The 24,815-nt window shown below is 34.8% G+C and overlaps 1 protein-coding gene across 3 annotated transcripts in view; it reads right to left on the bottom strand.

The window, feature by feature from the left end:
• Positions 1-24,815, bottom strand: part of PSME4 (proteasome activator subunit 4) — a 98,944-nt gene that overhangs the window by 65,332 nt on the left and 8,797 nt on the right. For 2 of the 3 annotated variants that reach the window (XM_060606033.3, XM_078444473.2), the window contains exons 2-6: positions 14,070-14,210; positions 13,313-13,429; positions 4,580-4,645; positions 2,555-2,599; positions 367-516 (exon numbers count right to left, since the gene is read on the bottom strand). In XM_060606033.3, coding sequence (XP_060462016.2) covers positions 367-516; positions 2,555-2,599; positions 4,580-4,645; positions 13,313-13,429; positions 14,070-14,210 — 519 coding nt within the window. The remainder of the gene's footprint in view (positions 1-366; positions 517-2,554; positions 2,600-4,579; positions 4,646-13,312; positions 13,430-14,069; positions 14,211-24,815) is intronic. The other variant, XM_060606042.3, reaches the window with a different exon arrangement.

The raw sequence follows: 24,815 nt of genomic DNA, 5'->3' as shown, positions 1-24,815 counted from the left end.
TCTCTTGCTTTCTTAAATTAAAGCCCACATCTTTCCTTTTTTGTTTTTTTAAGATTTTATTTTTAAGTAAGCTCTACCCCCAACATGGACTCAAACTCACAACCCTGAGATCAGTAATAGTCACGTGCTCTACCAACTGAGCCAGCCAGGAAAAGCCCTCATCTTATTTGTTTGACATACAAGCATTATTCTCTCTTCATTTACAATCTTATGTTTAATTGTTTCACCATTCACACACTTCAAGTATAATCAACATAATGGCTGAATTAGTAAATTTTTGTTTACTTATAATTGCTTTACTGGTCTGTTTATACATCTCTATTTCTTGCTCTATTCTATAATTTGTTAAGATATGTATATACTTACTTAAAACCTTTATGATGAAGTTCTGGAGGAAGGGAGGTAGGAAGAAATATTTCAAAGTAAGTGATGGCCTTTTGCATTGTTACGTCAAAAGGGCACATTAAAGGCCGCCATTCTTCTAGCATCTCAGCTGTGGCATCTGCTGGAAAGTATCTAATAAAAAAGAAGGTTTTCATTTACCTAATCAGTGCTTTAAAAAAACGTTCTACAACATCAACGTGTGACTGACAAAAAAAGGGGGAGGGGGGATGGATTTTATAAGGCATAGCGCACACACACTACAAATGTCAAGTTAACGTAAACACATTTTGCCACTCTAAATAACCTATAAATATAAACATACATGTTTCTTGCAGTTTTTCCCTTCCTGTGTGCTATGTAATAGCAACAAGAAAAAAATTTAGTCAGAAAATCCAGTCTATATATATGGATAATCAGTGACATGAGAAAGAGAACACCGGACAAACCATTTCCTTTCACTGTACCACAGAGCTCTCTTGTAATACAAGAGCAGGTTAGACTAGACGGTCTGGTCCTGCAGGTACTAATATTTTACAAGTCTAGGAAATGGGCAGGAGAGCCCTTGGAGTAGAGAAGATTCACAAAATTAAAATCTGACGTGTGCATTCATACACAAAACAAAGGTAAATGGAAAAAGAGGACCCATGTATAATTACTAAATATCCATTAAGGGATTTAAAATAACAACAACAAAAAAAGTATATGAGTAATTCGATTTGAGTATGGCCAAAAAAGTTAGGAAACCCTTTCAAATACACCTGTAGGTTTGCCCTACAAGTCACATTATTAATCCTATTATATCTTTTGTCCATCTGTATTAGAATCACACTTCATTCCTTTATGTGAAAAATAAAACTACACTTTAGTAATACTTCTTTGGGTTCATCAAGCATCTGTGTGCCAGGTCACTGTGCTACAGGTTAGAACACACACACACACACACACACACACACACACACACGCACAAACACACACAAAATACATCCTGCCTTTAAAGATCTCATACACCAATTCTCCTTTCTAATCTTTCAGGGTCAACTGTTAGTTTAGTAATCCAACATAAAAGCTTGGGTGTTCTATGAATTACCTAAGAACTTAAAAACCACTAAGTACCCCAGTGATGACCAAGTATCCAGTTAGGAAACATAGACTAAGAGGTAAGTGCCTTGCTCAAAATGACACTGCTCATTGGTGGCTTATGACTCAGGTTAAATCTTAAGCCTCAATCTTAAAAGGGAGACCATATCTTAAAAATGCATTTGCCCAAGACTGAGTAGGATGGTAGGTCAGCAATAAATATCTGATTTATAAAATCATTTATAACTTTAACTCATAAGAATATGGCAAAATACGGATTTCTAGTCAAAAGAATTCACTGCATCCATACTTATCAGGATAAGCAGTCTAAGAACACCCTGATAAAAAACACTTCAAGTCCACAGACTTGGACTTTAGTTGATTAAAACTAAATTCAACCCATATTCATCTTTAAATATAAGAATATGGAATATTTCTGTATGTTCCACTGAAAGAGAACTTTAAAAAAATGTCTTTTACTTTAAAAAGTACACAGAGGTGCCTGGGTGGCTCAGTTGGTTAAGTGTCCAACTTCGGCTCAGATCATGATCTCAGGGTTCGTGAGTTTGAGCCCACGTCGAGCTCTGTGCTGACAGCTCAGAGCCTGGAGCCTACTTCAGATTTTGTGTCTCCCTGTCTGTCCCTCCCCGACTTGCGCCCAGTCTCTTTCTCTCTCTCTCTCAAAAAATGGATAAAAAACATTAAAATTTTTAAAAATACTTAAAAAAATGTCTGAACACCTTTTCATTATTACTCACATTTTGATGCAATACCTACAATACGCATTTTGGAAAATATTTTTGATCTGAGTAATGATACTCTAGGAAAATCTTTCAAATAAAGACAATTATACATAAATTATGGCAATCTTACTTTATAATGGGGAACACCCACATCACTTAAAAACTTCTAAATTTATAAATGAAAGCTAAATAATTTAGTTCAAGAGTTGAAAATGATATGTTGTGCCCAGTGACTAACATCACAGTGTTAGAAACTATTTATACCTTCAATTTTCTCTTCAAAGCACACTAAGAATGGGAAAAAGCCCAAAGAAATAACAAGAGGTTTCATAAAATGAGAAGCTACTTACGGTCGGCAGCTTTTCACGAGTGTTTTGAGAACATTTTCTACAGAACTGGGGGGGAAGAAAGCCATTTGATAAATTAGGTTGCTGTATTTTAAGAATACATCTAATCCAATTAATAAATATCTCGAAGATATGTTCATACGTTTAAATATTATCTGTGTACGTGCAATAACTGCTCCTCTTTCATACAGACAGAACTATTAGGATTAAGTATCTAAACTCTGTAACCTACTCTTTCCTTTGCCCTCAGTTTGCTCATTCTCTGTTGTAAACTAAAGGGAAGAAAACTGGGAAAAGGACAAATCATTTTCAATCCTTACAAAGTAGGCAGCAATGACCGTACTTAACAACACATCAAGAAGTATGCTCAGCGGCTTAAAACTTCAAATACTAATTTTTATTTTAATTAAAGTGCTTTTACATGGAAACACAAGAAGCAGACAAAATCTGGTGTGCTCATATCAGCAACCGCCAGAAACTAGTTTTCTATAACCAAGTGGTGAGAATTCTATAACCCTACAAGGTTACTAACAATTATCGAAAATAGCAACAGCCATCTTTTTGACCAGCTACTTAAATATTTCTATATGGATTCATAAGAAATGTTTGTTTTAATGAAAAGGCCAATGTGTAGTCATTTAAACACACATGGACAGAATGGAATATTTAAATTAATTAGACTACTGTCAAAAGAGGTATAATGCAAATAAGCAAAACAAAGGGCACAAGGTAATTTTGTGGACTGGAATTATAAAATTAATGTGTGACTATTTACAGGATGAAGTGTACAAGTAAATAAAACAAGTCCCCAAACGTCAAAGAAAAAAATTATGGGGGGAAGGGGAAACTTTCAGGCAGTGCTTCCACCTGACATTTTCTCATTAAGCTTCTTGAAATTCTTAAGTCCAGAAGTCTATCCAACTTCTCTGAAAGCTTAAGAACTAATCTATAAAGAAATTCCAAGGGGTAACACAAACCAAACTCAGCACAAGTAATCAATTATACAACCAAGAGAGAAAACTATCATTTCATTACTAGAAGCTGTAGAAATCCTCTTTAGTTTCAAAACTACTCAGAAAAAAATTAACTGAAGAGGAAACCAGGCTACAACACATGAGATCATTCTAAAATAAAAAGGAGGACCATATGGCGAGAAAGACATAGAACATTTTCTTTGAGTATTAGGGAAAGATTCTACCTTCTCACACAAAAAAAACCCTAAGCAATTGAGAAACACAGAATTATTAGTTTAGAGAGTATCTAAGTTTGCCTGGTTAAAAAAAAACAGGTAAACTCTCCAACTACATTTAAACTCCCAGAAGACCACGACTATGATTTTTATTTCTGGGCATTTCCAAAGTATTTATACCAAGGCTATGGTTCATATATATTTATGCATATTTATATTTATTATTTTACAATACTCAATGGACATTTTCTATCAGAGCAACAAAAAGCACAGATCTTTGGATCTTCTTTTAGTCTGGACTGAAGAACTCCATTTAGAAATAAATTATAGCCAAGGTTTAAAGAAACACCTACTTCCTAGTGCATCAACTCAAATGTAGATCTTAAAAAGATAATTCTAAAATGGTAAAGTGTCTGTCCAAGGAAATAAGCAGAAGATTTGTAATTCTACCAGTTCCTAAAGTTTGTGTTCATGTTAACTTTACATTTATTTTACTGTTTCTGTGGCAACTCATTTGAGAGTACAACACAGAAAACCTGTTATTTTCACTGGTAATTTTTCTATTCCACCAAACTTTCAAATAACATCAAAAATGATTCTCAAAAGCAAGTCATAAAAGCCTACATAGCTACCTGCTCTCTCCAGTTCCCTTCAGTCTTCAGAAGGAGGTTAATTATAATACTTGATAGCTGTCACTTCACTTCATTAGAGGAATAGGGTATGTGGGAATGTGCTTTAGTTTCTCTAAATAAAATCAATTTCAACCCCTCTTTATATATATAAGGCCTGTGCCAATGGATTCATGCTCTTTATCCAGAAAAGGGTACAATCTCTCTAACCTGTGATATCTGTATAGTGACCTTTTGTGATTCTTGTAATCTCTCAAGATGAAGGGAACAATGTTTCTGTTTAAAAATAAAATAAAAGGTTAAGGCTAGATGCTACTAGACTATATTTCACTAATTTTTAGAGGGAGTGAATAATCACTATGTACTTTCCCAAATGCTGGAGTTTATAATATTAAAGTGATTACAATTCAAAACACTTTTTTTTTTTTTTAAATCAAAAGGGCTCTAACAGAAGGAATAAGCTTTGGATGAGTTTTCTCATAACCTATTTTCTCTTAGAAAAAGCATGCTAAGTTGAAAAGAAAGCCATAGTATACCATGCAATGGTTCACAACTTGCGCTTTAGAGTCAGACAGATCTAAATTTGATTACCAGTTCTGTCTCTTACTATCAGTTCAGTATTACAGCCACAGTTTTTCCAGCTATATAATAGTAATAATACCTACCACTCGGAAGGCTGTTATAAAAACTCAATGAGGTATTATAAAGAAGACAGTTATCTGGCCCAGAATTAAACACAAAAAGTATTAACTATAATTATTATTTCTTACTAGCCAAAACAAATTATATTTTCAATCTCCTTAAAAACTAAAATTTTGTGCATTGTTTTTACATTTACTCTACTGCCTCTTGAACAACTGTTAATTTATGATTTAGGAGACCACATCAAAATAGGAAATTCTTCCCCCAATTCCCACCCTATTTATTAGGGCAGAAAGTAAGGTTCTGGTTCCAGTTCTTGAGCTCTTATCCCAGTTTCAACCAATGACTGTATGAATTTTCCTCTATGGACCACAATTTCCTCACTCTTTATGATTATTTAGGACATTAATAAAGTTAAGTGCCAAATATGTAGCAGAGAAGCTTGAGGAAAGCCAAAAACCTTAGTTTCCAGTTACACTGGTTACTGAGATAGGGGACTTACATAAACCTAGCGGTTAAGGTTTCCTACCTCCTTGGCCTTACCTAATTATCAGAACAATATTCACTTTTAAACCAGAGAAATGTACAGCAAATGATATATTCAAGTTGAAAGTAGTGTGGAATGTCCATAGCCAGAGGTATTTTTAGCTTCACATGACAATTCTTGAACTAAAATTTAGCTTCAGAATTATCGTATTTGCTTTTTAATAAATGAACTGGGAAATTATAACACTGGCTTATTCTACACACCTCTGCCTTAACCTCCTTATAATTCAACCGTAATTGCCTATATATTTTCTTTCTTAAGAATGTACTTCCCTGGGGCACCTGAGTGGCTCAGTTGGTTGAGAGTCTGACTCTTGATTTTGGCTCAGGTCATAATCTTGAGGTTCATGGAATCGAGCCACATGTCTGACTCTGCACTGACAGCATGGAGACTGCTTGGGATCCTCTCTCCCTCACTCTCTGCTCCATCCCCACTCATGCACATGCCCTCTCTCCAAATAAATAAACTTAAAAAAAAAAAAAGAAGAATGTACTTCACTTAACCTAAAAAACTCAGTTTTACCTGCTTTCTCTAAATCTAAACAAATACAACCATCAGTCAAACACTATTCATCTCACAGCTAATCTTTCAAAAATCTAATATTGCATAGTTTCATGAGTCAGTACTCATTTTTCACAGCCACTTCACACAAAATGAGGGCCAAGATAATACCATAAGAAAGGTATAAATACTTAAAGAAAGAAGTCTGCCTCATGGCTAGTACTAATAAGTTGTAATAATCCTGACCACATAAGTAAAAAGAACATGCATAATTCCTGAAAGTGATGATAAGCCTAATCAGTGTGAACTAAATATTTTTAAATGCTTCTAAAGAAAAATCATTGTAACACAGATACAACTTTTGGGAACACACTACCAAAGTCATTAATAAAATAAAATCAACCATTTATTCTCTCATTTCCAAATAAAAGTAAAAATAGTATTTTTAAAAGAGCAAATAGAATATTCCTCAAATACCATGTTAATAAATCACTACATCTAGATGCCTGGGTGGCTCGGTGGGTTAAGCATCTGAGTTTTGATTTCGGCTCAGGTCATGATCTCACAGTTGTGGGATCAAGCCCCAAGCTGGGCTCCACACTGGGCATGGAGCCTGCCTAAGATTCTCTCTCTGCTCCTCCCCCACTCATGCACTCTGACTCAAATAAGTAAATGATCACTACATTTACCTTATTAATAATTACTGCTTATTAACAAAATAACCATAAACTATTTTAAATTTCAACAGGGCCTCAAAGAAATCGCTCTCATCATTTTATTATCACATTAAATTCTGTAGCTAGAGATCATTCTTGAGCTGCAGATAATAACTTAAGTTTATAAATATAGCCACATGTGTCAAGAAACTTCCAGCAGAGTAAGAACATGTCATTTCCATGTGTTGAAGGGGGAACAGAGGATTTAGCTGTATCTTGGGGATAAGAGCACCAAATCAAACAGTCCTTTGTCAGATTAATTGAGAAACAAAAGCCATCAAGAACAAGCACCAAAAAGGGAAATAATCAAGTTTCTTCAGAAGCAGATTAATATGAAAAATGAAAATATTTCGGGATGCCTAGGTGGCTCAGTCAGTTGAGCATCTGACTCTTGATTTCAGCTCAGGTCATGATCTCACAGTTCATGAGATCCAGCCCCTCTGGGATCTGTGCTGATAGCTCAGAGAGCCTGCTTGGGATTCTCTCTCTTCCTCTCTTTCTGCTCTTCCCCCTTCCCCCTGCCTCCATGCACTCTCTTTCTCTCTCAAATAAACTTTAAAAAACATACTAAAAAAAAAAAGAAATGTTTAATACTCTACGATCCCCTTAGAGAATGATCTATATGAAAGAAAAATAGATCTTAAAAATATATTTTAAAAAAAGTAAATGAGTTATCTAGGCCCAAACTGCTCATGATGCAAATATGTAAGCCTTTTAACACCGAACAACTCACAAAAATCAAACTGATGGTGACAAGACTAAACAAATTTACACACATTTATCTACTCAAATATGAATTGTCTGTGCCCATTTGTAAAAGCTGATTTATGCATAATTCCTCCATACCTTGTTAGCAGCAACAGCCTTTATTAGTAACTTGCAAGATGCTACCCCAATTAAGTGGGGGAGACACTATTTTATAAAATAAAACTAGGCTCCTAAGGTTCAAATGCTTCTTTTGTAATATAATCATTAAGTGATTCTTACATTACTATTATCAAGTTCAAACTACCTAATTCCTTTCCAATTTTGATTTATCAGATAACAAAATCCTACAATTTGTTTCTCCAGTAGAAATGAGAAACAGAGAAGAATGAAAATGGTCTCTTGCCCCTGAAGCATAAAGTCAGAACAACAGAAGGAATAAAGGGAGAGTCAAAGAGAAGAGGGAAAAAGATAAGGGAAAAGGGGAAGGGAAAGAAGAAAGCTGAATAATCCTTGCTCCAAAAAATAGAACCCGCTTTTAAAATCCTATTGACATGCGTGGCACCCTTAGCAGTAGTTTCAATAAAGAAAAACACATAAGGCACATGAGTTTAAGACTTGAAAGACAGTTAACAAATGAAGCAACCTTTCACTTTTGATTATAAAAATAGTATTCTAAAAATAGTATGAACACATGCAGTCAGCTGACAAAACTGTTTCAAAATGAGTCAGAATACAGCTAAGATGAAAATACTCAAAGCAAAAATACCAATTCCAAAAGCATGCCATATTAAAGGGTTTTCAGGGGTTTTCTGAAATAAAATGTTTGTGAAGTCATAACATTATCCCTGGACTATAAACACTTGCTATACTAGTACACTGAACAGAAGCTTAATTAAAAAAACGAAATTTTAAAATGTTTTAAATGATTCCCTATTAGAAATCCAGAGGATATAGAACAGCTCTAAGAAGCAGAAACTAAAAAGTAGTGCTGTATAGCTCTCCAACTGGTTTCTCTAATATTTCTGCTTAAGAACTAAGACTACTAGATTTCTGATTTTAAGATTAAGGCAAATGTGATGAACAAAGTCCAAGAACCAAAGAGGTTGATAATCCTTCAAAGGTGAGGTTTTATAACTATATAGGTATATAGGTATTCCTTTCAAAAGGTGGTAAATATCTGATGGTAACAGTAAAAAGATTATAGAAAGTTGGAGAAAGTGAATAAAGAATTATAGTCCTGAAAAGTGTTTTAAGTACAATTCCTTCTACTTTTTTTTACAGAGACATTAGGTTTCTAATTTTGTCCTACAGTTGCCTCTCACCAAGCAAAATCCCCCTCAAAAGTGGTGCCAGATCCTTAGTATTCTTGTGATCCCTTTAAATTGGAACAACACATTACCATTTTTAAAAAGTGTCTGCATCACAGAGCTGCACTTCACAATGTGTACTCCAGGGGCGCCTGGGTGACTCAGTCGGTTGAGTGTCTGACTTCAGCTTGGGTCATGATCTCACAGTCCGTGGGCTCGAGGTCCGCATTGGGCTCTGTGCTGACAGCTCAGAGCCTGGAGCCTGCTTCAGATTCTGTGTCTCCCCCTCTCTCTGCCCACCTCCTACTCCCGCTATGTCTCTCTCTTTCAAAAATAAAAACACATCGGGGGGAAAAAAAAAACAAAAAAAGAAAGCACAATATGTACTCCATTCAATGGCACACACAGCCCCTGGGTGTGAGCAATCCAAACCACAGAACAAATATGGTTCATCTTCCAGGGGCATCAATTTTAGTCAAGATATAGATTGGAGGAATTTTTACTTATGAAAATACTACTTTTTAAAAATGATTCTAATTTTATGTAATCTCTACACCCAACATGGGGTTCAGACTCACAACCCCGAGACCAAGAGTCACATGTTCTACTGACTGAGCCAGCCAGGTGCCCCTGAAAACATTATTTATAAGCCTAATACCAATATCAATGTTTAAAATAACATGTGAAATTTCCAAGAAATTTCTCACACTAGACCACTTTAAGAGACACCTCAAAGCCTCAAGGGAAGAGGAGGTATTAAGTGGACAGTTTGAAAAGTACTGGTCCAGGAAAAAAAACACTGGTTTGGAAACTAAAAAACCGGGATTTTTTTTTTTTTTAGTTTATTTATTTATTTTGAGAGAGAGTGAGCCAGAGAGAGCAGGGGAGGGATAGAGAGAGAGGGCAGAGAGACTCCTAAGCAGGCTAAGCGCTGTCAGCACAGAACCCGATGTGGGACTTCATCTCACAAACCCTGAAATCATGACCTGAGTCGAGATCAAGCATTGGACACGTAACCAACTGAGCCACCCAGTTAAAAAAAGTAAACTGTAAAGTAAAAAGTAAACTGTTTTTAACCATTAATTATTTTTTGTAAAGTTTTAACAGACACTGAATCTTCTAGGAATATAATAAACATATAAATTGAAGTAAGTATTTTGATTTCTTGAAAACTTTACCTAGGGTTATTCATTACTCCCCGCCCTCTCCCCCCAAAAATCACACTATCTTAGCAATTCCAACCGCAACACTCGATCTGCCAATGCTATACGCATGAAGAGTGAAATATGCAACTAAGATTGAAGACTATTTTAACAGTTTAGAACCAACTGTCATTACATTGGCAATTAGCAGATATAAAACATGGCATCACAGAATTTCATTAGTAATTTTGCTGTTAAAAAGCTTCATATTATCTCTCAAAAAGAAATAAACACTTTAAATGCTTATGTTATTGTCATCCTTTTTGGTATGGCACATAAAGCAATTTATGTTGCAAAAATTATATACTGACATTATTTATTAATTTACTTTAGCACTGCTTGTTAGTTTTCAATCTTACTGATACTGTCACTGGAAGCCCACTGCACAAATTCTCTATAGCTTATCAATATTTCTTTTCCAAATTCATCCTTTGCCTCTATTTCTTTCAAATGTAATAATGTTCAAGAATAATGTTTTGTGATACCAAATAAGTACACTATTCCATATCATTACATAAAGAATTATTGTGACACTATATAATAAGGCCAGCTTATCTGTAAGAATATCATACTTTCTTTTTCCCCAGCTCAGTACTCTGAAATTAAAGCTACTTCTCTCTTGTCATATTTAAGTAAGTCCTATTTGTTATTCTTTATCCTAGTGCTAGTTTTTACTTTAATGTCCATTCATAATGCTGCTTTTATTCTCTTGTACTTCTTATACAAAACGTTTTGATGTTCTTGCTTTTAAATTCAAACTTACTCATTATAAGTAGGTGCAAAATCTCAATACTATATTGTGTCTTTTCGTGTAATATTGCATGCATATTCAAAACACATATTGTTTTATAATAAACTACCTTCCCATTATGGGAATCATTTTATGGTTAACAAATTATTTATATTGATTTTTGTCATTGAGTACAGATAAAGAGTATAGGTAAGTCATATTACTTATGAATTTCATTTTAGAATAGTTAACTACAGAACACAAAAGTGGATGCTGCCTGCTTTAAACCAAGCAAAGATTTCAACAAATACATGATGTTTCTTTAAAAGACCAAGAACACTCATGGTGAAACTTCTTTTTTTAAGTTTATTTATTTATTTTGAGAGAGAGTGCACGCAAACAGAGGAGGGCAGAAAGAGGAAGAAAGAGCGAGTCCCAAGCAGGCTCCACATTATCAGCACAGAGCACGATGCAGGGCTTGAACTCACAAACCGTGAGGTCGTGACCTGAGCCAAAACCAAGAGTTGGGTGCTTAAACGACTGAGCCACCCATACAGCCCTCATGGTGAAACTTTTAAGGAAGAAGGTTTCCATGAGAGCAAAGATGATGGGAAGATTCAGGAAAAGATATGGTAATAATAACTACAGTATCAAGATGCAGGGGAGGAACTATAAGCACTGACTGATACTAAGTGTGATAAGTTCTGACAAAACTTCCAGGAAAGCAAGCCATAGATAAGTATTAGCGACCACACAAGACTTAAAAGGAAGCAGCTGTCTTTGAAAAGGTACACCTCAGGGCAGGAAGTACTTACTGCAGGAAGGACTTACTGAAGAATTTTTTTTTTTTTTTAATGTTTATTTATTTTTGTGAGAAAGAGCACAAGCAGGGGAGAGGCAGAGAGAGAGAAAGAAGGAGACACAATCTGAAGCAAGCTCCAGGCTCCAAGCTGTCAGCACAGAGCCGGATGCAGGGCTTGAATCCACAAACCATGACATTATGACCTGAGCCAAAGTTGGATGCTTAACTGAGTCACCCAGGAGCCAGAAGAAAGAATTACTGAAGAAATAAATAGCCTTCTCTCCTCTATCATTTACCAAAGATTTTTCTGAGGCAGCCGAACAATCAGCCTGAAAATTTTCAAAAAGATAACTGATTTTGAACATCATTTAAAGTTCCCTGAAATTGCTGATTCTAGTGAAAGCCTAAATGGCCTCTTATTTTAAGAAGACCCAGTCAATCTAGTCCGTGCCATATTTCCTCCAGCAGAAATACTCAAAAGGAACCTTTATAATAAAGCTTTTATGCTAAATTTTGGGTTTTCATAATAAATATTTATAAAAATATATTTGAATGATGTACCACTTAGTTTCATGGTGAATTGTGTTCATTTTATGGTTGAAATGGGTTTCCTTGTTTTAACCCATGAAATCTTTAGGAAAGAAATGATTTCTTACCACTCTGTTTGTGACCACCGTCCAAAAACCAATTAGGGCCTAAGTTCAGGATCACCTATAGTCATTTTTCAAAACTTCTTTTCATTTACATCATTTCGCTATTTATTTATGACCTGAAAATCTTTTAAAATCTACCATCTGTGGTCATTTTTCAGAAAATTCTATGTAAGGGTGTAACAAAGACTGCTGAGTGGTGAAGCTGAGTGGTGGATTAAATGAACTGAAAGGGGGAGACTATAAGAAGTCATGAAATAATTAAAACATGCCTAGAATTGAGAGAAACAACAGAAACAAATCTTTAAAGGCTTAATTTATAAAAAAGAAAGAGGAAAATAATACAAGTGTATAAAATGGTGTTCTTCCGGAAATGAGTACATATGTGTATGACAAACAGTAGAGAAAAAATAAATTGAAGAAAACTGTAGAAATTTTCCTAAAAAATAAACCTCAATCACAAATAGTTTGAGTACTTTAAGCCAAACATGCTAAGACTGAGAAAAGAGCTAGATCAAATCTAAAATCACTATTAATTAACCAAAAAGGACAGATCATCATATTGTACTCCATAAATTCAGAATAAAATACAGAACGCACCAAAATTAGAGATCTGGAAGAGCTAGGAGGCATGTACAAGAAGGCAGAATTAGTCAGAGGTTCATAATCCTAGTATGTCTAAATCAAGAAGTCGTGCATCCGAATAGCTTACATTCACGAACAGTCACTGAAACTAATGGTTCTCTAATTGTGATGTGGGTGTCTCCTGGAATATGCCAACCTCCTCTTCTCAAGGCATTTGTTTTATTTGCAGTATTAAAATACATGTGGATATATAATAAAGAATACCAAATGTGTATTACTTTCAATGACAAAATTCAAGATTTCAAACAAAAATCTGTTTTCTTTGCTCAGCATGGTAATATTAGTGATCAGATATCCTGGTGGGAAATTCGTAACTGCAACTTCAGATATAGTTTAAAGAAGGCAATAAATTGTTTTAGGAGTTAAGTTTCATAGTAATGAGCACATTGAAATGTGTATTTGCTTATCTCAAATAACCCAATTATTTATCAATTATGACCAAATCCTAAAAGGCCCAAGTGCTCCCAAAGAAGTACTTGAAGGAAATACTTACTTAGGAAACCAATTTAATCCCAGGTGCTCTGTCTTGGAATATAATATTCTTTCCACCATGTCATAAAGTGGTCTCCAAGGTAACTCCAAATCATCTCTTGAAAGAAGTTCCTTTTTCCTAATTAAAAAAAAAAAAAAAAAAGTAAACATATATGCATATATTCACGTGCAGTTGTTTGTATATTACCGCTACCACACAAGGACAGTCGTTAAATGTTGCTGTCATCCTGGTGGGCCTTGCTTTTCCCCATCCATGGCAACTCATTGGTAGAACGCAGCAGTAGGAAGAACAATGCACCAGATTCTTACTGCTGCTCACATCTCAAAGAGCACCAGGTAAAAAGGGGCATTTACATTTGTGCCACCATTATTGCCAATGAATTTCTTATTTTTCCATGTCATTGATGGAGTACTTAATGTTTCCAGCATTGTTCTGGGTTTCCAGGAATAAGAAAAGAATAAATGATCCATGTCTTCTCAAGGATCTTACAACATATATAAGAGAACTAGTTTAAACAAACATCAGGTAACATATAGTTCAGTGTCTGCTACAAAACAGAAGGCTTCATCGAGGAGATGGAATTTTAATTAATTAACACATATAGCTTAAACTTATGATAGAGTTTTCTGCAATCTTTTTGTTAACTGGAAATTTGGGACTTGGGTCTTCTTACCAAAGAACACTTAGCTCTCATTCCCTAAAACCTTGAAGAAACAAACCAAAAAATGTTAGCAGAAACCATAGGAAATTTACTTACTTTAACAAGTTGATCAAGAGACGGGCAAATCCCTGCATCATGCTGATTTCCAGTTTTGGAATTGATACCAGCTCATACAATAACTTGATAAAAAGAACATGATCTTCTTTGCTAAATTTTCTCCCATAAAGTCGAATATATCTGCAAAAAAAAAAAAAAAAAATCAATACAGCCTTCAAAAATAAGTGTGGTGACACATCCATATTCACAGTAGCATTTTTCATAATAGTCAAAGTGTAGAAACAATGTAAATGTCCACTGATGGATGAATAAATAAGGATAATGTGGAATACACACGCGTACACACACAATGGATTATAAAGCCTTTTAAAAAGAGATTTCTGTCATATGCTACAACATGGAGGAACCTTGAGGACATTATGCTAAGTAAAATTAGCCAATCATAAAAGACAAACACTGCATGATTCCACATATATGCAGTATCTAAAACAATGAAACTCACTGAAACAAACAGAATGGTAGTTGCCAGGAACAAGTGGAGGTGGGGCACACAGGGAAATGGAGTTATTCAGTGGGTACAGGAGACATGATGAAAAAGTTCTGGAGATCCGTTGTACAACAACATACATATAGTTAATGATACTGTACTATATACTTAAAAACTGTTAAGAGGATAAAATTATCTCTTTTTGCCACAATAAAGAAAATATGTGGGGCACCTGGGTGGCTCAGCCAGTTAAACGTTCGACTTTGGCTCAGTTCATGATCTCATAGTTTGTGGGTTCAAGCCCTGTGTTGGGCTCTGTGCTGACAGTGCAGACCTGTTTGGGATTCTCTCTTTCCCTCTCTATGCCCCTCCTTGACTCAGGCTTTCTCTCGCTCTCAAAATAAATAAACTTAAAAAAAAAAAAAAAAAAATATATATATATATATATATATATATATATATATATATAGTGATACCTTAATTTCAAATGTCCTTGATGTTAAGCATTTTATACTTACTGTTATGTAGGAAGAATTATTCTGTATTTAATTAAGAGACTACCCAATAATAATTAACAAAAGGCTTATAATGATGACTGAATTCTCATCAACATTCAATGACCAATTAAAAACACTACTGTCTTATTGTTGTTTGTTCTTAACTGGCCTGTGGTCATAAGTAACCTTGAAAGGAGTTTCTCTGTCCCCTTCCCTTTATTAAGCAAGGGCACATTCAAGAGAATCATCAGCTTATAACTCCTAAAAGTATTTAAAAACAGCGTATCACAATATAAAAAATAGAACAAGAGAGTACAGATAATAGAAGTTTACTGTTTAACCACAGAATCTTTGAAGAATACATAATAGTTTGCTTAGAATCCTGTAACAAAACAGCAAGTTACATAACTTACACTATGTGTTCCTGAGTTAACTCATAATTATAATAAAATTAAGTTACTACCCAAAATAATACAGTATTTTACCTCAAAGTTACACATTTTCAGTACTTTTAACTTTAGGGAACCAAGGCCATCAAAAGCATCAACTACAAGCAAATTTAAGGAAAAAACATCCCCAAAAGCAAGGATGACTACAGAATATTTTAGGGATGCCTAAGTAACAAAAACTTAAGTAATCAAAAACTTACTTAGAACAAATGACTGGACAGTTAAAAATCATAAAATCCTTTGAGGAAGACCACTTTACAGACAAATATATAAATGAACAGAAAACATGACATTAATACTCCTTATATGATCTCTAGCACTTCTCTGATAGCTAAGATCAAATTGAATTTACACTTAACTTCTAAAATTAGGATATCTAGGGAAGGAAAAATAAGATAAAAACAGGGAGGAAAACCATAATAGACTCTTAAATACAGAAAACTAGGGTTGCTGGAGGGAAGAGGAGTGGGTTGATGGCCTAAATGGATGATAGGTACTAAGGAGGGAACTTGTTGGGATGAGCACTGAGTGTTATATGTAAGTGATGAATCACTAAATTCTATTCCTGAAATCATTATTATGCTTTATGTCAACTAACTTGGATTTAAATAAAATTTAATATATAAAATAAAATAAAATAAAATAAAATAAAATATCTAACTGCTTTTCTCTCCCAGAAATTCCTCAAAATTCTTGGTCCACTAAAAACACACTTTTTCATTTTCTCAGACTATTGTGTATTTATTTATTCATTCAGCTCTTTTCTGTTGTTTCAAGGTATAATCCCGTGATTTCACCTTAGTACTCTGTTGATCAGATAGTAGTATGGGACGCAGAGCAATGAGACCTGAGATACTGTTTTGCCTCTACCAGTAATTACTGTGCAAGTTTCTTAACCACACTGGACTGGTAAACAGATTAGTAAAGGCAATATCTAAAAACCCTAAGCCTGGGGCTACCTGAAATACTTCAAAGCTGAATAAACATGGTATAACCTCCTGCAGCCTCCCTCAATGTCACTTTAAATTTTGGAATGAAAGGTAGAATCAATTAAATGCTACTTTCAAACGAAAGCTATATTCCTAAATATATTCCTAAAGCAGCACACACAGAAGAGTTCAAAGACGTCCCTTGCTTTCAGTGGCTACTTCAGGTCTGGCCAGGACGCTAGATACCTCTGAGGTCCTGCATTCACTCTCCTCTGAGGCTAGGATACTTCTGTGGAAAAATTGGGAAATACTGCCCTAAGTCACTGAAAGAAGTTAGCTACAGCCCACTGCATTTACCGCAGTAGAAAGACAACTATGTGCTTATTAACATTAGGAACGTAAAATTCAGAGCCCCAAATTTAATATGCTGAAAAGAGACAGGGGGATTCCTAGAGGAGGTAGAACTGCTGACAAAACGAGAGATGTTAGGGGGATTACTCAGAAAGAAACCTTTTATTTTCCCTGTCAACCAGGAAATAGTTCTTGTCAGCCAGAAAATGGTTCTTGTCTCAGCATTTTTCAAAATGCAGTCCAAGAAAATTTCTTCTGAAGAACACAAGAAGTACTACATGAAAATTAATAACTGGTATTCATTAAAATTGAGAAATTCTATTCACAATAAAACACTATTAAAAGTGAAAAGCCCAATGAAATATTTGGAATACATACATCTGACAAAGTATTCATATCCAAATTACATAAGAACTCCTTCAAATCAGTAAGAAAAAGACACAACCCAATAAAAAAGGCAGAAGACTCGGGTAGGCGCTTCTCAGAAGACAACATCCAGACGACTAATAAGCAAATGTAAAGGTACTCAACACCCTTACTCCTCAGTAAAAGCAAATTAAAACCACAGTAAGGTACCACTACACCCACCAGACTGGCTAAAATTAAAAAGCCTAATAATATCTGGTTTGGGTGAGAATGTGGAACAACCAGACCTTTCATATGTTACTGGTGGGTGTATAAAATGGTACAGCCACCCCCAAAAAATTGCCTGACATTACTTAGTTTTCTTACACATTAGATTGTTTAAAATGTATACTCCTGACTTCCATCTTAAATCTAGTCCATTAAATATACAGGAGTGTGAAATGCAATAAAACTGTAAGAAAAAAAGAAAAAAAAAAGGAAAGGAAATTTAGTTGGTTTTTCTGTGTATTTATGTTCAAAAATCCTACTTTAGACCATATTAAGAGATGGTCTATTCTTTTTCCAATTAATTTTCACATTAAATTTTAGAACTAAAAATTACTATTAGATGTCTCAAAATAGTTGAAAACCTTGGTAACAGTCAAGATTGATCTTTTGAACAGAATATTTTTTAAACTATTAGTTGTACTAATACAAAAGTACTTCAAATTTTTTTTATTTATTTATTTATTTATTTTTTTTAGAGAGAGAGAATGTGTAAGCAGGGGAGAGGGGTGGGGGCAGAGAAAGAATCTTAAGCAGGCACCATGCTCAGCACAGAGCCTGACACAGCGCTCAATCCCAGGACCCTGGGATTGTGACCTAAGCCAAAATCAAGAGTCAGCTGCTCAACGGACTAAGCTACTCAGGTACCCCACAAACACATTTTTTAACTGCTTCCTCCTCACAATCTTATAGTGTATTAATCAAATGCTTTAACTTTTAATCTTGAGTAAAGAAAGACAGCAGCATACCAGGAAGAGTAATTAATAAGATGTTCAATACTATCAAAGTTTTTTTCTACTATACATCCTGAAGATAGTATAAATATAAAATTATACATTATTGAAATGAACTAAGATTCAGAGGTTGCTAGAAGCTAAAAATACTCATTTTCAATACAAGTTTTGTCATTCACTAGTTATTTTTCTTCAAGGCAATCACTGGGTTTCTAAGGTTCTAACTACATCTACCTATCAAGTGAAATTAACATCATTTCAGAGCAACATTAAGACTACTTGTAATTATAGGGACATCTGGGTGGCTCAGTTGGTTAAGCTCAGTTGGTTAAGACCTGATCAGCTCAGGTCATGATCTCACAGCTCATGAGTTTGAGCCCTGCATCAGGCTCTGTGCTGACAGCTCAGAGCCTGGAGCCTGCATTGGATTCTGTGTCTCCCTCTCTCTCTGTCCCTCCCCTCCTTGTGCTCTGTTTCTCTCTCTCTCTCAAAAATAAATGTTAAAAAAAATTTTTTTAAAAAGACTATTTGTAATTATAAAACACGTGAGACATTCAGCAATAACATTTAACCTTAAATAAATGCTTTATTTCAGGTAGTCCTCCTCAAAAGGCAAAAAATGGAATTTTAACTTTAAAATTTAAAGGCCAGAGTTTAACTAGGTTCCTTCAGAACACTTAAAAGTATTTATGGATGACTTTTTAAAAATCCTACATCTAGCAATATATCCTAAGTAAAAATCCAGAATATCATAGTCAAAATACCAAAGTTTTTCTACGTACACCTGCAATAATCTTCCTGGAAAAAAACCCCAAAAACTGGAAATCCAACATAAGAGAACAGTTTGTTAAATTTAGTGGATGTGAAATGAAATGTCATATAAAAAAAGCAGGATACAAAATACATATGAATACAACTAAATAAAAACATATAATCATACGTTAAGATGAAAAGATAAACACTATAACATGTTACCTCTGAGTGGTACAACTGAGTGTTTTTCATGCTCTTCTATATACCTTTGTTTATTCAAATTTTATAAAATAAAAAGGCATTATTTTTATAATTAACATGTCAAAACATTTCATATCAAATTTCTGTTATAAAATACAATGTTTAAAATCAGGCAATCAATATTTCTGCATTTCTACATTTCTCTTAATAAAAACAGCCCTCTTATCAAAGACTTAATATTAAAGTCCTACTGAAAATTTTTTTTAATGTTTGTTTATTTTTGAGAGAGACAAAGTATGAGCTGGGGAGGGGCAGCGAGAGAGGGAGACAAAGAATCAGAAGCAGGCTCCAGGCTCTGAGCTGTCAGCATAGATGCGGGACTGAAACTCAAATGGTGCAATCATGACCTGAGGCGAAGTCGGATGCCTAACCCAGGTGCCCCTTAAAGCCTTATCTAAAAGAGAACAGGAGTCAAATTGTACAGTTCTCAATAGCCAAAAAATGACACCAGAGAGCATGAATCAGGATAATTAACTACCATGAATGTTTAAATATAATGTTACTAAAAATATAGATACAAACAAAAGAAAACTCAGGGCATTTGAAGAATGCTAGGGAACAAAATCATTATCTTAAAAGCTGGTAAATAAAGAGAACCAATGTCACATTTATCCTGGTTCCTATAGGAATTGCACCGCAGGGTAAACAATAGTTCAGGAGGAAAAGTTCTTTTGAGAAATTCAGCTAATAAGCATTTTGCATTCTCTAAAGAATGTAGGATGGTTACTAACATCACAAAAAGAAAACCAGGGATTATGCATCTTCTGAAAAAAGTATACAATACACCCTACTACCTAGTCTTGAAGAGGAAAATAAAACTTTAAGTGCTGAAGAGCAGCAACAAAATCAATGACTGGATGTCTTTAACATTTCAATCAGACTTTGAATGTAATTAAAATCATGTAATTAATACAGCTGACTTTTAAAGACAAATAAGAATTGTGAGATTACAGAAACTGTGCCCTCTTTTCCCTCTCTGTGGAACACTTATAGAACTGGTCATAAACTAGGCCACAAAGAAAAACTCACTTAATTCTAATATGGACATTATTCTGGCCAAATAGTCTGATTATAATAAAATATAAATTAGAAAATACTAGCAAAGTGTTTGAAACCAAATTACTTAAAAATACACAGTCTTAAAGGTTAATATCAGACTTGAGGCATGCCCCCTCTAAGAGGCGCTTCCTTTAAAAGCAAAAAACTTTTTTTTTCTTTTTAAAAAAAACCACCTTTAAAAGTCTAAAACATTTAAAACCAGACAGATTCAGGGCAATAATGACTATTCTTACTATTATTATTTAGCATTATTCTGAATGTAGAGATTAAAAAAGTAACCTAGGAAACACAAATAGGGGCAACTGTTTCAGGAACAGTAGAAGAAGATGTTGTCAATACTAGGATTTTCCCCAAGACATCCAAAACTAGCAACAAAAAACTACTTTTACACTACATAAGAAAATACACAGAATATGTCTTTTGAAATCAGTAGCCTTCCTGTATGGCACCCAGATTAAAAATAATGATGAATGAAGGAAAACTGTTCCATTCTCATAATATCAACGAAAAGATTCATTAGAAATTTCTCTAAAAGAAATGTGCAAGAAGTACATTCTAAAACAATAAAACTGTACTAAAATGTAAAATATCTGAATAAATGGTGAGACATAAGAATTTTCTAAACTATGTCTTAATACCCAACAGCGAGGACTAACTGACAAGTATTTTAAAGCAAATAAAATAACCATGACCAATGAAATACCTGAAACATTCTTCCCTCTAACCAGAAAACAAAATAATACAAAAAAACCCAACCTCCCTCCCCACTTTACTATCTTCTGTTCCTAAGACAGCATCAAATTGAAAAAATAAAAAATAAAAAAGGCAAAATTTGCAGAGAACACTAGAGGATCAGGAATTTATTACTCTGACTTTATTCCAGGACTAAGTCTTTCATTATTACGTATAATATTAAAAATGCAGATATAGCTTCTCATTGGTAGGAACAGTGAGTGAACAGAAAAAATAAAGCGTTTTCTCAGAAATCCACCTCTCCTTCTCTTTTCACTCAACTACCCATGTATTCAAAAAGCATTTCTAGAGCAAAAGACATACACAGGACAAGAATATGATTCATATACTTTGTTCCTTTACACTATGAACTCACAATCAGATGTGAGGAAACACATACTGGAAAACTAAACAGAAGGGGGGGATAAATGAAGTAGTATTAGAGTTTTGTGATTTTTTTTTTTTTTAAGCCAATGTTTCATCACATGTAAGTGACCACGGATGTGAATCTTCAAAGATTAGAAAGCTGTCATCACTGTAAATAAGCAACCCAAGGTCAAGAAAATCTGAGCATTTGGGGAAAGAGGCAGGAAGAGGCACAGGAGATGGCTCTAGGGAGAGGAACAGAGCCAAGAACAGCATACTGTGGCAAAAAGACACAACCAAGAGAATGTTCCTTATTCTCCCATTTCACTTCCAGAGAGGTCAAGCTGAGGATCAAGAAAAGGGATACACTATCAGAAACAAACAACAATAAAGGATATCAATTCCAAGTGTCTGCTGATAAGGAAGAAAGGCAAATTAGGTGCTATCTAAAGTAGAGAACACCCTACATTTCCATGCTCTAGATTGCTTTGCAACTCCCAACATTATTATCTACTCTGAATAGACAGAATAGTTACTGATTTCAACACAGTAGCCAAGCCAGCAGGCGCAGCATGATTTTACAAGTTTGCAGAGAATTCAAACTGCTCCAGGTCAGTCCCTAGGGCAAGTCATTTAATTCCTGTATTAGTAAAACCTGGATTTCCTCACAAGGCTATGGTGATAGGTAATTGATTAATGTACAAGGAAGTCATTCTGACTTAACTGATCTACAATGGGGACCCAGGTACCAGTTGTTCTTACGTTTCCCAGACATTTTACTACATTTGAGAACCACTCACTGCACCTTAGCAGACTGACTGGAGCACAATGTATGGTTTAAAATATATTTAAATCATTAAAAACATAATACTAATATAATCTGTTTCAATTAATGAGGCTACATACATCTTAGGATATTTGTTTACTACATAATTATTTGTTCATATTCAAAGGATAGCCTGTCTATCCTTTAAGACTTCTTTTCATGAAGTGCTCCTTCATTCCCAACCAAAAGTGCTATCTCTGTTCTCTGTCCCTTAATAGCTTGTACCAAACCTATTTTCCACATTTTACTTCTTAGAGTAGTTATATATGTGTTTCTTTATTCATTATTGTATTTCTGGCTCCTATACATATATCATATATAACCTTCGACTCTAACCAAAGAATGAAACAAGACAGACATTCTGAAAAACATTTCTTTGACTCAAGATATGAATATATCTTGAGAAATATACTGGCTTATGTAACTAAAAACAGCTCACTAGAGCTAATCTATTTTTGAAAAGAAAAAATACACTTCAAACAATAAATATTTTACCTAATTAAACAAAATGATTTTAAAACATTGAGTAGGTTTCCAAAACACACTAAAAAACAGGCCTATTATCTTTACCAAGTATAGTACTTCTGATGGATGGAAGGTTTTAAATGGACAAGAAAAGCTGAAGTATACACTTCTCTTTATCCCCATCTATACGCCAGGCTAAACAATAGTCACTGAAGTTTCAGCAGATTGTATTTCGCAGTTATATTCTTTATGATATATTAAAATTGACAACTTCTGGAATAATATAGTCATCCACTATTAATACCTAATAATGATGCCTCTATTCTTTTCCCAGTTGCTTCTCTCTGGAGGCATGGATAAGGGGCATTCATATGTTGAAAGACTTTATTGAACAATATTTAAGAGCCAGACATGGCAACAGGGAATGGAAACATTAAAGTAACAAATGGTCTTGGAGCATACAGCCTAGAAGGAGACAGATAACTGATTATTTCAATATGATGCTCTGAATATAGACTTTACCAGTTATATGGTTAATTTGCTCATATCTCTGTTCCCCTACATTAAAAAGCTTTTTCAAAATTCCTCCTTATCTAACCAAATCCCACCTCAAGGTTCAGGTGCACTTCCCCTTTCCCAGGTATACAGCCTGGGGGTTTCTTTCCTCTAGAACACATGGTTAAGAGCAAGAGCCCTGTGGTCTTCAGGCAAACCAGCCAATATATTACCTCACTAAGCCTCATTTCTTCAAAGGTAAAACTGGGGTAACAAACATACCTACAATTCAGAGGATTGTTTGTGAAAATTAAATGAAAAAATGAATGTAAAGTTATTAGCATAGTGCTGGCATGTTGAGGCCTCAATATATGATAGGTAGTATCTGTACCTCTCATTCAACAATCTATTAATTAATTCTCTCTTATAAGATCCCTCAGTTTAATTTTTGAACTGTTGTAACTTTTCATTTTCATCCCTTATACCTTTATAGCTCAAGGCGTAGTTGTTGATGATACGACCTGAATCACAGAAAGAAACCTGTAAAATTAATAGCTTTCATATTTTGGGGGCCACAACCTGCCATCATCTATAACCCAGGATATACACATAAACATATATATAACAAATTAAGGTCATGAACATTCACCTTTATTCCTCTAAATTTACACTAATAATTCTAATGCAGTTCACTAGAAAAGAAACAAAACGGCCCAAAACAACAACAAAAAACCAAAAAACTCTTAAGACCTAAATTGATTTCACAACTCTATGGTTATAACCCACAAGTGAAAAATTCTCTATAAGCATTAATAAATCAAAATGTAGATTTAAAAAATTGTGATACCATACAAACTAAAAAAAAGCCCACAAAGTGAAAACCTTTTAAGATAATTGTTTATGTAATTATAATTTAAAAAGAAATATCACATTTTAAATCATTCCTGAATTTGTTAAATAACTTTTTTCCTGCCGTATAAAAAATAGGGACCTCTGCTTGACACATGTTGACAGAAATTTGACAACATCTTATTTATTGGTATCTGGAAGTAACCCATTTTCCCTCAAAAGAGAAACTATTCTGACTAAACTCTTCAGGAATCTGGGGTGCCTGGGTGGCTGAGTCAACTGAGCAACCGACTCCTGATTTCAGCTCAGGTCAAGATCCCAGGGTCATGGGATCAAACCCCACATCGGGCTTCGAGCTGAGTGTGGAACTAAGATTCTCTCTACCCCCCCTCAGACCCTCTCCCCCACTTGTGCACGCTCTCTCTCTAAAAAAATTAAAAACATAAAAAACACTCTTTAGGAATCAGCCTAAAATATAAACACTCAACTGCAAAAGCTTGCGTTCATAAAATTTCTTACTCTAAAAACTTCTACTCCATTCTTGGCTTAAAAAAAAAATTTGTCAGGGGCACCTGGGTGGCTCAGTCAATTGGGTGGCCGACTTCAGCTCAGGTCATTATCTCACGCTTTGTGGGTTCAAGCCCCACATGGAGCTCTGTGCTGACAGCTCAGAACCTGGAGCCTGCTTCAGATTCTGTGACTCTCTCTCTCTCTGCCCCATACCATGTTCGTGCTCTGTCTCCCTCTCAGAAATCAATAAACATTAAAAAAAATTTTTTTAGGGGCGTCTGGGTGGCTCAGTTGGCTAAGCATCTGACTTCAGCTCAGCTCATGATCTCGTAGTTCGTCGGTTCGAGCCCCGCGTCGGGCTCTGTGCTGACAGCTCAGAGCCTGGAGCCTGT

This window comes from Panthera onca, chromosome A3 (genome assembly GCF_046562875.1).
Source record: "Panthera onca isolate mPanOnc1 chromosome A3, mPanOnc1 haplotype 2, whole genome shotgun sequence".
Classification (NCBI taxonomy): domain Eukaryota; kingdom Metazoa; phylum Chordata; class Mammalia; order Carnivora; family Felidae; genus Panthera; species Panthera onca.
The sequence above is the reverse complement of the archived record's forward strand: the minus strand, read 5'-3'. Positions and strand labels throughout refer to the sequence as shown.